Source organism: Gossypium raimondii, chromosome 3 (genome assembly GCF_025698545.1).
Source record: "Gossypium raimondii isolate GPD5lz chromosome 3, ASM2569854v1, whole genome shotgun sequence".
Lineage (NCBI taxonomy): Eukaryota > Viridiplantae > Streptophyta > Magnoliopsida > Malvales > Malvaceae > Gossypium > Gossypium raimondii.
Window position 1 is genome coordinate 960121 of NC_068567.1, and position 13025 is coordinate 973145.

Consider the following 13025-nt stretch of genomic DNA (forward strand, 5'->3'; position numbering starts at 1 on the left):
AAATATATTCAAATTTGTTGTTACTCACATTGACATTTTAATTATTAAAAAATCCAAAAATAAGTTTTAAATTTCTTAAAGAATTTTTTTGAAAATATGAACAGCTATTTTTTAATTTTTATGTACCTTTTAAAATAGTTTTTATTATGTATTTTGAATTCTAAAAAGAAAGGGTTAAATTGATAAAACTATTAATATTAAGTGCAAAATGAATCATTCTACCTTATCTATAATTTCCACATTTATTAAATAGACTAATAACTTAAAATTTAGAATTAAAAATAAAAATTAAAATTAAAATACAAATATCTCTTTCATATTTAAACCTAAAACCCTTTAATAAAAAAATAATTCATCTATACTATAATAAAATTTATGGATTATATAATAAATTCCTGACTGAATGTGTATATATATTTGGTTAAAATATGTTGTTAGTTTCTATACTATAATGAAAATTAAAATCTAGCTTTTGTATTTGAAAAATTAAAAGTTAAGTCCTTTTTTATTTAAAATCTTAGTTTAATCATTAAAATCGTAAGTATTTTCTGTTAGAATTTGTCCATTTGGTATATGATTAACAGGAAATAAATATGATAAGTTGGTAAATTTTAATAGAAACTACCGACAATGATGATGGTCGGACTATAATTTTTAAATTGAAAAAGTATATGAACTAAATTTTAAATTTTAAATAAGTATAGGGACTAACAACATAATTTAACCGATGGGGTAAACAACACCAACCTCGGTATCATCCTCAGAACCACCGTGATTATCGTCGGAAATTTCCACAACCGGCGAACCAAATTCAACATTATTATCCAGAAAATAAAGCAAAAAGACCAGGACCAAACAACACAAAATCATAGGAATTGGTCCAAATATCCACAAAAAAAGAGGCAAAGAGAAATAAAAGCCACGTAATCCCAACGACCAAAAATAACTTCCACGGTTCACAATCGTCGCCACGTAATCCGCCGTAAGACAGTGGCGGAACTGGTTCTCCGTACTCTTCTTCTTCGGCGGTATACAAACAAGTATACTCGCATGGCTATAATACCTTATAGACTGTATATTCAATAAGAAGACCACCATAAAACAAAGTAACATAGCAAAATACTTGATCGAAAAAACCCGGTGACTTAAATCTCCGACATCGATCGCCGATTTCTCGCCGGCGTTACTCGTCATTAACAACGCGATGAGCGAACTTAACGTTATCGCCGTCGAGGCTAATACCGTTGATGCCATTATGTTGTTACGTAACGTTTGAACTGCTAAGACACCGTTGCCCTGTACATCCTGTGAAAAAACGAGGATTTAATTTCAAATTAATTCAAAAAAAATATATCGAATTAATGATGAAGAACAGCTTCGAAGTTCGAACCTCCATCATGCAATGAACCCAGAATCGGCGACTAATTGCATTAATGCCGATGATAGTTTTGATAGGGTATTTGATAACACGATGAAGAAGCCATAGATGATAAACAGTCATTATTAAAAGACCAATTGGAACTAATATACAATCAAGATATCTAATCTCCATAGCCATAATTATTGATGAAGAAGAAGATTTTTTTTTTCTTTTTTTTTTAAGCAAACAACAATTTTTTTAATTATATTATTTCCTTAATGAAAGGAAATAATAATTGAAAAATAATGTGTCAAATTTTTTTCTTTTATTTTGATAAAAAAGATTTAAATTATAAATAAAATTTTTGTTTCTAAGAAAATGAGTTGAAATGGGTTTTAAATGGAAATTGTTTCTAATTTAAGAGTGGTATCAAATATAAAAAGAAATATTAATATTTATTTCTAAATTAAATGAAATATTAATTTAGTCCTCGAGTTTATATTTTTTTATCAATTTAGTTTTTATTTTTAAAAAGGAGTCAAATTGATTTTTTAACGGAAATGTTTATTAAAATGTTTTTATGATGATATTGGTGTTGCAACCCGCTTGATAGTCCACGTTTATTTTATGCTCATATAATATTATTTGACTTATATGTCACGTCAACAAATAATTTTAAAATTATAAAAATAAAAAGTATAAAATTCAAAAGAGTTAGTATAAAATGCACACGAATTGTCATACAAGTTGCCATGTCCAAGAATTAACGTTTTAGTCAATATTTTCGTTAAAAAAAATTTAATTCGACTCTTTTTAAAGGGCCAGAGCTAAATTTAGCTTTAGAAAAAAGGAATAAAAGTCAATTTGATAAAAGATATAAATATTAACAATTAAAGTTGTCATTACGCTTGTAATATATATTATTTTAAAATTATTTTATGATACACAATATTTATATATACAATTTATATTTGATGTATTCACATGTATAATTTTAAGAGTGATGTCAAGATTTTTCAGAGAGAGCCAAAATTAAATTATAAAATTGAGGAATGGTCGAAATATAATCTTATTATTATTTTAACTTCACTTTTTTTACAATTTTTAAGAGGGTTGAACTATAATTTACCATTTTGAGAAGCCCAAATGAAAAAAAAATTTATGTTGATTTGGTGGCTAGGGTGTTCATCATTTTAGATGCGATTTGAGTTCGAGTTGCACTAGTCACGTTGTTGTAAGAGTTTTGCTCTCTTATAATTCACCAAGAAAAATATATTTAAAAAATTCACGTCTTCTGAAATAGATTGTTTAAAATTCATTAAACAGTTCGAATTTAATCATTGCCGATAAAAGTGAAGGCTAAATCTGGCAACAATTGTTTATCGACCCAAAGTTAGCAATTTATGTCACAATTGTAAACTACACCTAATATCACTAAACTATTAGTAAGTTTACATTTTGGTTATTCAACTTCAAAATGTTACAAAATTGGTTATTGAACAATTTGAAAGTTTTCATTTAAGTCATTGGGCTGTTAAAATTGAAAGCTCTCATTTTCCTTCTCTTTCAAAGTTCAATTTTTTTCATGAAACAACTTTAAAACGTCACAAATGTACGACAAACCAATACATATGATATACAATACTTATATTTACAATTCTTTTATGATACACAATATCTATATATACGAATTTACATTTGATGTATTGATGAGTATAATTTTAGGGTGAAACCAGAAATTTTACTTGAAGAGTGATCAATTGTAGTAAACTATAAATTTCCCATTTTGAGAGCTAAAATGTAAATGTAAATGAAGGTTTTAAAATATTTATATGTTAAGGAAAACAATTTTTATTTATAAACATGAAAATAATGTAATAAAGATAATAAAATACTTTTAATTTCATAGAATTATAGTTGGGGAAAAAACTCAATACACGCAGTGTCTGCAAAGCATTACATTACAATAACATTGTCTACGAACCGATCAAGGCCGACCCTCAGCAAACATCAGAAAATGGCCCCATTAAAAGGGAAAATTATGAGGTCAAATTTAAAGAAAAAGGGGCAATGAAGCCCAAAGTTTTCCTGGAAAAACACTTCAACCACAATTGTCTAACAAAAATATAACGTTTTTTGGCCAAAAAAAGAACAAAAATATAACATTTTGAACCTTATTCTAAATTAATGTTTGGGTATAGGAACAGAGCAAATATATAAAAATCGAGGCAATGTTCTATCAGCGAGCCTAGTTGTCAGCCACTTCGATGAGTGTTGTCTCGTAGTCATTCGGAGCTACGAAACCATGGAGATTCATGACGGTTGCAGCCACGTTTGCAAGTCCACCATTCGGAACATCGCTCCGGAATCTAACACCAGGTGCCAATCCTGGACCTCCGATCGCAATAGGCACCTAATCGAAACATCGATAATATACATCACATATTCAGAACCTAATATAGATTTCGATAATGCGACCATTCATTGGTCTTTGGTGCAAAAAGATTTAAGATATTGGAAACTTACAGGTTGACAAGTGTGGGAGGTGAGTATCTGGAGATCTCCATTCTTGTCGAGAAGAGGTTCCCCGGATTTATTTCTCTTCACCATGTCCTCGGCGTTACCGTGGTCTGCAGTCACAATGTATATTCCGCCAACTTGCTCTATCGCATCGAGGATCATCTGCACCAAGCAATATGATCAAGAAAAGCCTTCTTACAAGACAATGTATGCTTTAGAACATTATCGGATATGAAAATACAACTCAAGAATAGAACGACTTCAGTATAAATGTAAAAAATGGATGATACATTCATAATACGAAGAACAAGTAATATTGATTTCCGATGAAAAATATCCCGTCAGCATCATATGAATAACTAGTGTGAAACACGACTGATTACAATTCATTAAAATGCTGTAAAATCATTAGAAATTTTTGAAGTAACAATTAAAGAATGAACTCGAGCCATTGTACCTCGACAGCTTCATCGGCAGCCTTGCATGCCACAACCGTAGCCTCGATATCTCCGGTATGACCCACCATGTCACCATTTGGTATGTTCACACGTACCTAAACAACAAAAAAGCCATTCAGCATGGGCTGAGTAAAGGTCAGCCAGTTCGGTTTTGGTTTCAGTTAGAACAATCGGTTTTAATAGATTAAGTTGGTGAATTGTCAGTTCTTGAATTTTACTCCATTAATAATCACCTGGTCAAATTTCCCACTCAGAATAGCATCCCTAGCCTTTTCACCGATCTCCAATGCCTTCATCTTAGGTTGAACATTGAACGTAATGCCAACATCGCTCGGGATTTCCACATATTCTTCCATTTGAGGATTGAAATACCCGGAGCGATTCCCATTCCAGAAGAAAGTGACATGGCCAAATTTGACAGTCTCACTGCAGATAAACAAACAAAGCATTTAACATATTGAATATTTCAAGGAAATGGGAGGTACGGATTATAATGAGTTGTCCTAAAATGCACCTGCAGGCAAAAGTACGGACACCATTATGCACCAAATATTCACCCGATGTTCTATCAATCTCTGGAGGAGAAACAAGGTAGCGGCTCGGAAGCTTCAACTCGCCATCATACTGAAGCATTCCAGCATAACGGATTTTAGGGACCCGTACACGATCAAATTTGTTGAAATCTTGATATTCAAGTGCCTTAGCAAGCATAACCATTCGATCTGCTCGGAAGTTAATGGTAACAACAGCATCACCATCTACTATCGGACCCACAGCCTTGTTGTTATCATCAACAATGACAAAGGGAGGTAAATACTGGTCATTGGCATTTTCTCTCAGTTTCTTTACAGCTTCAACGGCATTCTTAAACTTGTGTGGGGCTTCACCGAGAACTTGAGCGTCCCATCCTCTTTTAACAACATCCCAATCATTCTACGAAAAATCCAGTCACAAAAGTTAGCTTCTTAATCAATTCAAACGAATCTTTTAGATCTTTGACAATGATTTCTCACCTCATAACGGTCCATTGTGACATACATACGGCCACCACCAGATGCGATGCGGGCATCTACACCTTTTTCACGTAACTTTGCAAGGTCATTCTCCAGAGTCTCCACAAAGCCTACACTCGAACCATCCAAAACATCACGACCATCAGTGAGAACATGAACACGGATTCTTTTAGCACCACGCTCACTAGCTCCCTTCAGCAACAACTGCACAAAAAGATTTTAAAAAACAACTAATTAAACTTAAAGAAAGGAAATGAATTCATTAAAGAAACCAAGAATCACCGAAAATTACCTGCAATTGATCGAGACGGGAGTGAACACCTCCATCGCTAAGTAATCCGATCAAGTGAAGGGTACCCTTCTCAAAAGATTCACTTATATACTTAAATCCTTCACCATCATAGATCTTCCCCGAGGCAAGAGCAAGATCAACAAGCTTAGCCCTACGGTTAAAAATGACTTAACACGTTAGAACACTTGCAGCACGGTTAAATTTCCATCAAGATAGCAAGCATATCCATCCATCCATACACATCACAGACACACACATATATAAAGCAATAATCATGAAAATAAGCTTACCCTTGAGCGAAAATGCGGCCTGCACCGAGAGCATTGTGACCCACTTCACTGTTTCCCATGTCATCCTCTGTCGGAAGCCCTACAGCATTTCCATGAGCTCGGATTAATCTCCATCTGTCCGGGGCACCCTATATTCAATAACATCAATTTCTATCAAAATATAAGTCTCATAACAGAATGGTATAATGTAAATCCTTTTATTAATCAAAAGATTGTAATAATGTCCATATGAAGAAAAAAAATACTTACAGTTCCCATAACTTAAAGCAAACATATCTACACATTTTCCCCAAATTGCCGGAATCAACTAACTTATACAGGTTAAATTGTTCTGTTAGTCCCTTTACTTGTATAAAATTTGAGATTTGGTCCCTATACTTTAAAAGTTAAAATTCAGTCCTACTTTTTCAATTTAAAATCCTAGTCCAATCATTATAGTCATTGATAGTTTCTACCAAAATTTATCAAATTAAAATGTGAGTATAGCCTAATCATAACTCCAAGTCGACAAATTAAAAAAAAAAAAAACAATTACGATTTTAATGACTGGGCAGAGATTTCTAAATAAAATAAAGTAGGTTAATTTGTGCTGTTAGTCCCTCTACTTGTATAGAATTTGAGATTTGGTCCCTGTACTTTAAAAGTTAAAAAATCACTCTCCTATTTTTTCAATTTAAAAATCCCAGTCCACTTAGTCATGTGAGTATAGCCTAGTTGACAAAATTTAAGAAAAAATAATTAAGATTTCAATGACTGGGCTTAGATTTTTAATAAATAAAAAAAGGACTAAATTTTCAACTTTTCAAGTACAGGGACAGGGACTAATCTCAAATTTTGTCAAAGTACAGGGACTAACAGCATATTTTAACCACATATATAGTTCGATTCTCTGCATTATCAGTCAACCAAATCAAACAGTCATCTCATTAAATCCCAATATTAAAGCACAGGCTAAAAAAAACCCTACTCTAAAAGCAAGATTGAAAGCTTCATTTTCATAAAGAAACGAGATCCAAACCAACCAATACCATTAACAAACTATTATCGAATCAAAAACCAAGAAAATCCTAGATCTAAAATCACAAAAACAAATAGAACCTTAAAAGAAGAAAAAGGGCGGGACCTGTTTGAGGGAATCCATGGTGGGCGTTTGAGCAACATGGATACAATTGTATTGATCGGGTTTATATTCGCCCCAACCATCGAGGACCACGACGGCGATACGTTTTCCCTTTGGAAGCTTTGGGTGGTCCTCTAATTTAAACGATACTTGTCCTGAACTCGCCATTGTTGTTAAGCTTCGAATGTTTGTATTTTAATTAAGATTTGAATGAAGGTTTGATGATGGTTATATATATAGTAAGGGAAAGAAAAAAAATGGAAAAACGAGAGGAGAAGACGGCGGCGAGAATAGTGAAAGGATTCAAAGATTTTGACCTTTTAAATTAAACTGGTGGCGTAGAGACAAAGCATGGCATAACCACGTGATATAAATTTTTTCTTTATTGAAAAATCTCTCTCGCAACGTAATCATCCTCATGAAATAAAAATTTAAGCTTCAACTTACTTAAATTTATGTCTTTTCTAGAAGCCGACAAGTGCTTTGAAATAAAAAAATTATTATTTAGTTCTTTTAAATATTTTTAAATTTTAAATTAATAAATATAAAATTATATTTTAAAAATTATAAAGATATAAACTATAAAAATTAAAATTTTATTCGGTCTCTCTAAAAAATTGTTCTAGCTTTCACCTGGTCTTCTTACATTGATAACTATATCGATATTAATCGAGTTAAAACTCAACCAATCACACATCTATAATCTTATTCTTATTTTAATTGTTTTATTGGATGATCGAGTATTTATTATAAAATTACTAAAAAGTATAATCACTTATTTAGTCATTCAACTTAAAAATAAAATCATTTTAGCTCTTCATTTAAATTTTTCTTATTTTTAATTTTTAAACTCAGTATTATTTGTTAAATCATCTCAAATGGAATAAAAAATTAGCGTATATTAACTTTATTGATGTGACATCCGAGTCTCACGATATGCCACATTAATAATTAATTATTTTTAAAAAATTAAAAAATTCAATTTTATACTTTTATATTTTTAAAACAAAGAGGCAAAAATTTAAATAGAAGAATAAAATAACTTTTTTGTGAAGTTGGAAGGCTAAATTAGTCATTATATATACAATTTAAACCCAAAACACCATGTATGATATACATTTAACTTTAATTTTATTATGTAACCAAAACATCAATAGATTATTTATGTAAAATTTTAATAAATATATTTGTTACATAATTTTTATGTAGTTTAATAAGTTTAGTTTTTTTGATAGAGTAGATCTATAAATATAAATATATTATTATAACTACAGATAAAGAGACTTAAACAATTAAACTTGAATGCTCAAATCCAAACCTTCATGTTTTTATTACGTTTATTATATTCTAATTGATCGAAAATATATTATTTAAACTTTGTACATTATGATTCTCGGAACTTCAATTTTATTATCTCAATCAAAACTTCATCCACTAATTATATTATATTTAATTATTTCATATAATATTTATACTATATTATTATAATATATTTTTATATTTTTATATTATGTTATTTTTATGTATATCGAGTTTAATATTATCATATTTTAAGAAAATAATCACAGTGTGTGATAGAAGATTCTAGAAGTTCAAAACAAACATAAATAATAACCCTTTTTTTCAAGGTTCAAAAGGAATAAGGACAGAAAGTGACGCCCACAGCAGAGGAATTACCGAGAAAAATCCGTGAAAGTGCTATTAAGGATTAATATATCATTTAGGACTTAAATTTATTTTAATATTCAATTTGGTATTTGAATTGTGTTCCAAAGTTCAATTTGGTATTCATACCAAACGGCATCATGCTGTTCAATAAATGCTTGACATGTGTGCTTGATATATACTTATTCTCGTTGAAGTTTGAATACGAGAGCATGAAGTATGAGCCTTCAAAAACTAAATATCAAGGACCAAAACCATAATTTCACCAATTATAATTACACTGTTCAATATTTACATGAAGAATAAAAATGGAAAATAAGGACACGGATTTTGGGACCCACTTGTAATATTTTCCACAATCTAAAATTCGGGCCGAAGTACTCACTGCTTTATTAAACACTTACTATATGCTCATTTCCCCCATCAAAGCAAAGCAAATCATCCGTTTGTGCCTTCCTATCCACGCAATGAACAACCCCAAGCTCAAAGGCTATGGCTTCAAGCCCTCCGATCAAATCCTCATCGACTATCTCCGAGACCGAACACTGTTCGGCCGTGATTACTTGGTCCAAGATATCATCGTCCTCAGTCACGATATTTGCAACTATGATCCATGGGATCTACCTGGTATGTTCCCTTGTTTTTGTTTTTCTTTTATTCAATTACTTACTAACATTCTCTTTAAATTCGATTCTTTCTATTCGTAGGTTGTGATTCGGTCACACCAAATGATTCGGAACGGTTTTTTATTTACCCGAAAACGTATAAGTATGCAAACAGTAAGCCCAAGGTGATCGGTACGCCTACAGGACAAGTACCAAACAGTGATCAGCGGCAGCCGATGATAAATCGAGCTACCAAGAACGGAAAGTGGAAAGTCTCGGGGGTTCGAGTTAACGTAAAGTCTAGTGATGAAACTAAACAAGTGATTGGTATTAAGACAAGATTGTATTTCAAGCACAATAGTTGCCCAAACAAAACATCATGTGTGTTACATCAGTACGAACTTGTTGATATTGATCCTTGCCAAGTAAGTTATTCCTTAAACTCGAACCGATTTTCAGTTGTGTTGCGTTTATTGTAATGAATTTTTCTTCTCATTGATTTTTGTAGGATAAATATTTTCTTGGTAAAGTGATAATGAAAGAATTTAAGCAGACCAATATTTCAAGTAACAATATAAATGGTCGGATTTCAATTCCAGAGGTTAGTTAACTTCAATTTGTGCCAACAATGGTGACTAATTAAAATACTACACATCAAGTTTATGTTTTATGTATATTTCAGGTTCGAGTAGAACTTGGTCCGGAGCCATTAGTTGAAACCGAAGTAACTAATGAGTACGAGTGGACTCAAAGTGAACAAACTAATGAATTTATAACTCCTTGTCCGGTTTTCGGCAACGAAAACTTTATTGATGACGGGAATGAAGTGATCTCTAATCACCAGTCACAAGTAAGAACGCTTTTCTCAGAAATTTCGAAGTTTAGTTTATTTAATTAATGTAATTACTGTTAAAACGTGTCTCGAAATCCACAGATAAATAAAGAGCTAATTAGAAGCTTGGAAGTACCTAATATAGGTATTGAGGATCAAAATCAATCATACCAGAATATTGGGATCGATAATGATCCAACAGTCCCCGATGAAGGAAGCAATCAACATAATATAGGTGCAGTTGCAGAGAATGAAAGCTCAATGTTGCCTTCTAATTTACATGACCATCTAATAGATTTTATAAATCAAATGGTGAGTAACTTCTATATTGTTCATAAAAAAACAGGCATAAAACATGTTGAAAAATCTAATATTTGCTTGTTCAATATGATCCAGGAATGGTCCGATTTATACAACTTATGCCGCGGTAACGATGACGGGCTTTTTCTCGACGAGTTGTCTGACGAGCCGCCAGAACTCGGGCCACAAAATCAATGCGGTATTAACCAGCAAGTTGCTGCTGGTGCTGAGATAGAGAGCACCAATTTGCCCCCTTTGGATGTGACTGAATCTTCCTACTCGACGGATTCAGTCCGTAAAAGATCAGCCTTGGAGGTTGAAAGATCGGCCACCGGTGTAGAAACTGAATTGGCTCAACAACAAGCAAACAGAAGTAGATTAAAAAGTTCGAGTTGCTTATCTCCCGTATTTGATTAGTGCTTATAAGTCGTAATGTTAGACCCATTGTCTTATAAGTTAGTTTTCGAGGTTGGGTTTAAGTTTATTTGACTTGGGATCCTATCTAGGCATAGGTATTTATATCGAAAAGATTTTTTGCGTTGCTTGTATTACAAGTTAGGTTTTGAGGTCTCGTGTTTGAATATGTTTCAACTGTATATATGGACATCTGTAATAGCAAGTGCGGCTTGCTTGATATGTTTTTCTTTTTATGTTGATTTCAGAAGTTATAGCATGTAATTTCTTGACATTTGTTGCTGCTGTAAGAGAAAAGACACAGAACCATATAGTGGGGAGCATAACAAACTAAAGTGGCAAAAGAACAACAGGTTTGTGGTCAAAAAGGAAGAGAATAATGAAGAAAAATGAGGGTTGGAAAAAAAAAAGCATAAAAGTTTGCAAGTAATTTCATTCCAGAAAAATAATAATATCAATGTTGCCGGCTAAGTTCTAGCTCAATTGGTATTAGTATTATTGTCTACGTAAGAGGATGTCGATTTGAACGTGCTGAAACACATTTATCCTCCTATTGAAGGGTTGGTGAGCAATTATGGATAATTCTAGTCAATTTGTATAATAATGACATCAATGTTCGATGGACCAATACTTTCGACTAGTTATAGGAGAAATGACGAATAATTTACATTATTTAAGTCAAAACATTAAATAACAGGTTCAAAGTTAAACAATTATTTTTCATTAAATTTATAAGAAAAAAACGTCTCGTTAAAAAAAAATCAACTTTTATGCCAATTAGTTATAGGTGAAGTTACGAATGATTTAGCTTTATTTAAGTCAAGAAATTAAGTCTCAAGTTTAAATCTAAACAATCCCTTTTCCTTCCTCTAATTTAAAAAAACCTTTATAAGAAAATAATGTCATAATTTATTGAAATAAACAGGGTAAAAATTTTATTAGGAGTCATATTTCATTTTGTTTCCTCTATTGAAAAAGTGCAATTAGCACTTGTACATTACATAATAAAGTAAAATAGTCATTTCTGTTAAATTTTTTGTCCATTTGTATATAAACTGGTTTGCCTGCCGGAACAACTAGACAGTGACGTCACGTGTTCCTTATGCTGACGTACAAGGATAAATTTTTAACAGTAGAAATGGATAAAATTTTTAATAGAATGACCAGTTTACTTTTTTATCTAACGTATAAAGATTATTTTACCCTTTTTTTGAGTAAATGAAGCAAACTATAATCTAACTCCTAGTAAAGGGACATCAATTGTACTTTTACCAATAAAAAGAAAAGTGTTAGTGCATGGTGTTGATAGTATACGACATATCTTTTAAGTTTTTTTTTTTTTAAATGTATATGAACAACTAAGATTGTTTAAACCAGACCAGATTTCAATCGGATAGATTGAACCAAGAATTAATTGAGATATGGGTTCGGAGAAAGATATTGAACTGGTTAACTCAAGAATCAATATAAACTAGTTGAACTAAACAAAAAATCGATTGAATCAAACAATTAAATCGATTGAACTAAATTTTTAATATTTTTAATAAATTATTTAATTAAATAGGATGCACTGAACAAACCGATCAGATCAATTATCTATTTGCGACCAATTCGATTATTGATTTAGTTCTAAAAAACTTTGTCAACAAGCAAAACCATAAAGGCAGAGAAGCTTTGGACGCAAGTAATGTAAGAGTTGAGGGTTATTTTTTCTACGAAAAGACTGGGGTGAGCATAACAAACTAAAGTAAGCGAAAGAAAAATTTGGAACAGGCCAAAAAGGTAGTTGACTAATGGCAATTTAAAAGAAGAATCATGAAAATTTTAAAAGAAGAATACTAGTGAATCAGACAATTCGTGTCAAAGATCGTAAAAAAAAATATTATGTTTTTATTAAACTGGTGGCGTAGAGATAGAAGTGCTCATGGGCCGGGCTGGGCCTATAAAAAATTTTGGCCCGAGTCCTAGATCCAGGCCCGGCCCGAAATATGGGCCTGAAATTTTGTCCATGCCCGGCCCGGGAAAAAAATCATAAGCCCGGGCCCAGCCCGGCCCATTTTTAATAAAATACCAAAAAATTATTTTAAAAATTAAAAAAATTAAAAAAAGTATTTTAAAAATATTTTAAAATTAAAAAATTTAAAATTTAAAAATAT

General features: G+C 31.6%; 3 protein-coding genes across 3 annotated transcripts; 1 reads left to right on the forward strand and 2 right to left on the reverse strand.

Moving 5' to 3' along the window:
- Positions 1 to 720: 720 nt before the first annotated feature.
- On the reverse strand, positions 721 to 1560 carry LOC105796358 (uncharacterized). Its single transcript, XM_012626037.2, has 2 exons — positions 1391 to 1560; positions 721 to 1305 (listed from the first exon to the last, which is right to left on the reverse strand). Exons 1-2 carry the CDS (start codon positions 1556 to 1558, stop codon positions 721 to 723), a joined length of 753 nt encoding a protein of 250 aa, XP_012481491.1. The 5' UTR covers positions 1559 to 1560.
- A 1678-nt stretch (positions 1561 to 3238) lies between these two features.
- On the reverse strand, positions 3239 to 7377 carry LOC105796357 (2,3-bisphosphoglycerate-independent phosphoglycerate mutase). Its single transcript, XM_012626036.2, has 9 exons — positions 7057 to 7377; positions 5934 to 6061; positions 5644 to 5794; positions 5352 to 5555; positions 4853 to 5271; positions 4572 to 4764; positions 4338 to 4433; positions 3887 to 4042; positions 3239 to 3773 (listed from the first exon to the last, which is right to left on the reverse strand). The coding sequence occupies exons 1-9, from the start codon at positions 7219 to 7221 to the stop codon at positions 3609 to 3611; spliced, it is 1677 nt and encodes a 558-aa protein (XP_012481490.1). The 5' UTR covers positions 7222 to 7377; the 3' UTR covers positions 3239 to 3608.
- A 1776-nt stretch (positions 7378 to 9153) lies between these two features.
- Positions 9154 to 11145, forward strand: LOC128032024 (NAC domain-containing protein 14-like). Its single transcript, XM_052628979.1, has 6 exons — positions 9154 to 9345; positions 9426 to 9748; positions 9832 to 9924; positions 10006 to 10173; positions 10258 to 10467; positions 10552 to 11145. The coding sequence occupies exons 1-6, from the start codon at positions 9186 to 9188 to the stop codon at positions 10870 to 10872; spliced, it is 1275 nt and encodes a 424-aa protein (XP_052484939.1). The 5' UTR covers positions 9154 to 9185; the 3' UTR covers positions 10873 to 11145.
- Positions 11146 to 13025: the final 1880 nt, after the last annotated feature.

Bases quoted from the DNA above. Each gene is read 5' to 3' on its own strand.
- LOC105796357 (XM_012626036.2), bottom strand. From the start codon at position 7,221: ATGGCGAGTTCAGGACAAGTATCGTTTAAATTAGAGGACCACCCAAAG. The intron at 5,556-5,643 runs GTAATTTTCGGT...CTTTTTGTGCAG, and splicing joins CCCGTCTCGATCAATTGCAG to TTGTTGCTGAAGGGAGCTAG. The intron at 5,272-5,351 runs GTGAGAAATCAT...GATTTTTCGTAG, and splicing joins TCACAATGGACCGTTATGAG to AATGATTGGGATGTTGTTAA.
- LOC128032024 (XM_052628979.1), top strand. From the start codon at position 9,186: ATGAACAACCCCAAGCTCAAAGGCTATGGCTTCAAGCCCTCCGATCAA. The intron at 9,749-9,831 runs GTAAGTTATTCC...TGATTTTTGTAG, and splicing joins TTGATATTGATCCTTGCCAA to GATAAATATTTTCTTGGTAA. The intron at 10,468-10,551 runs GTGAGTAACTTC...AATATGATCCAG, and splicing joins TAGATTTTATAAATCAAATG to GAATGGTCCGATTTATACAA.
- LOC105796358 (XM_012626037.2), bottom strand. From the start codon at position 1,558: ATGGCTATGGAGATTAGATATCTTGATTGTATATTAGTTCCAATTGGT. The intron at 1,306-1,390 runs GTTCGAACTTCG...GTTTTTTCACAG, and splicing joins GGGTTCATTGCATGATGGAG to GATGTACAGGGCAACGGTGT.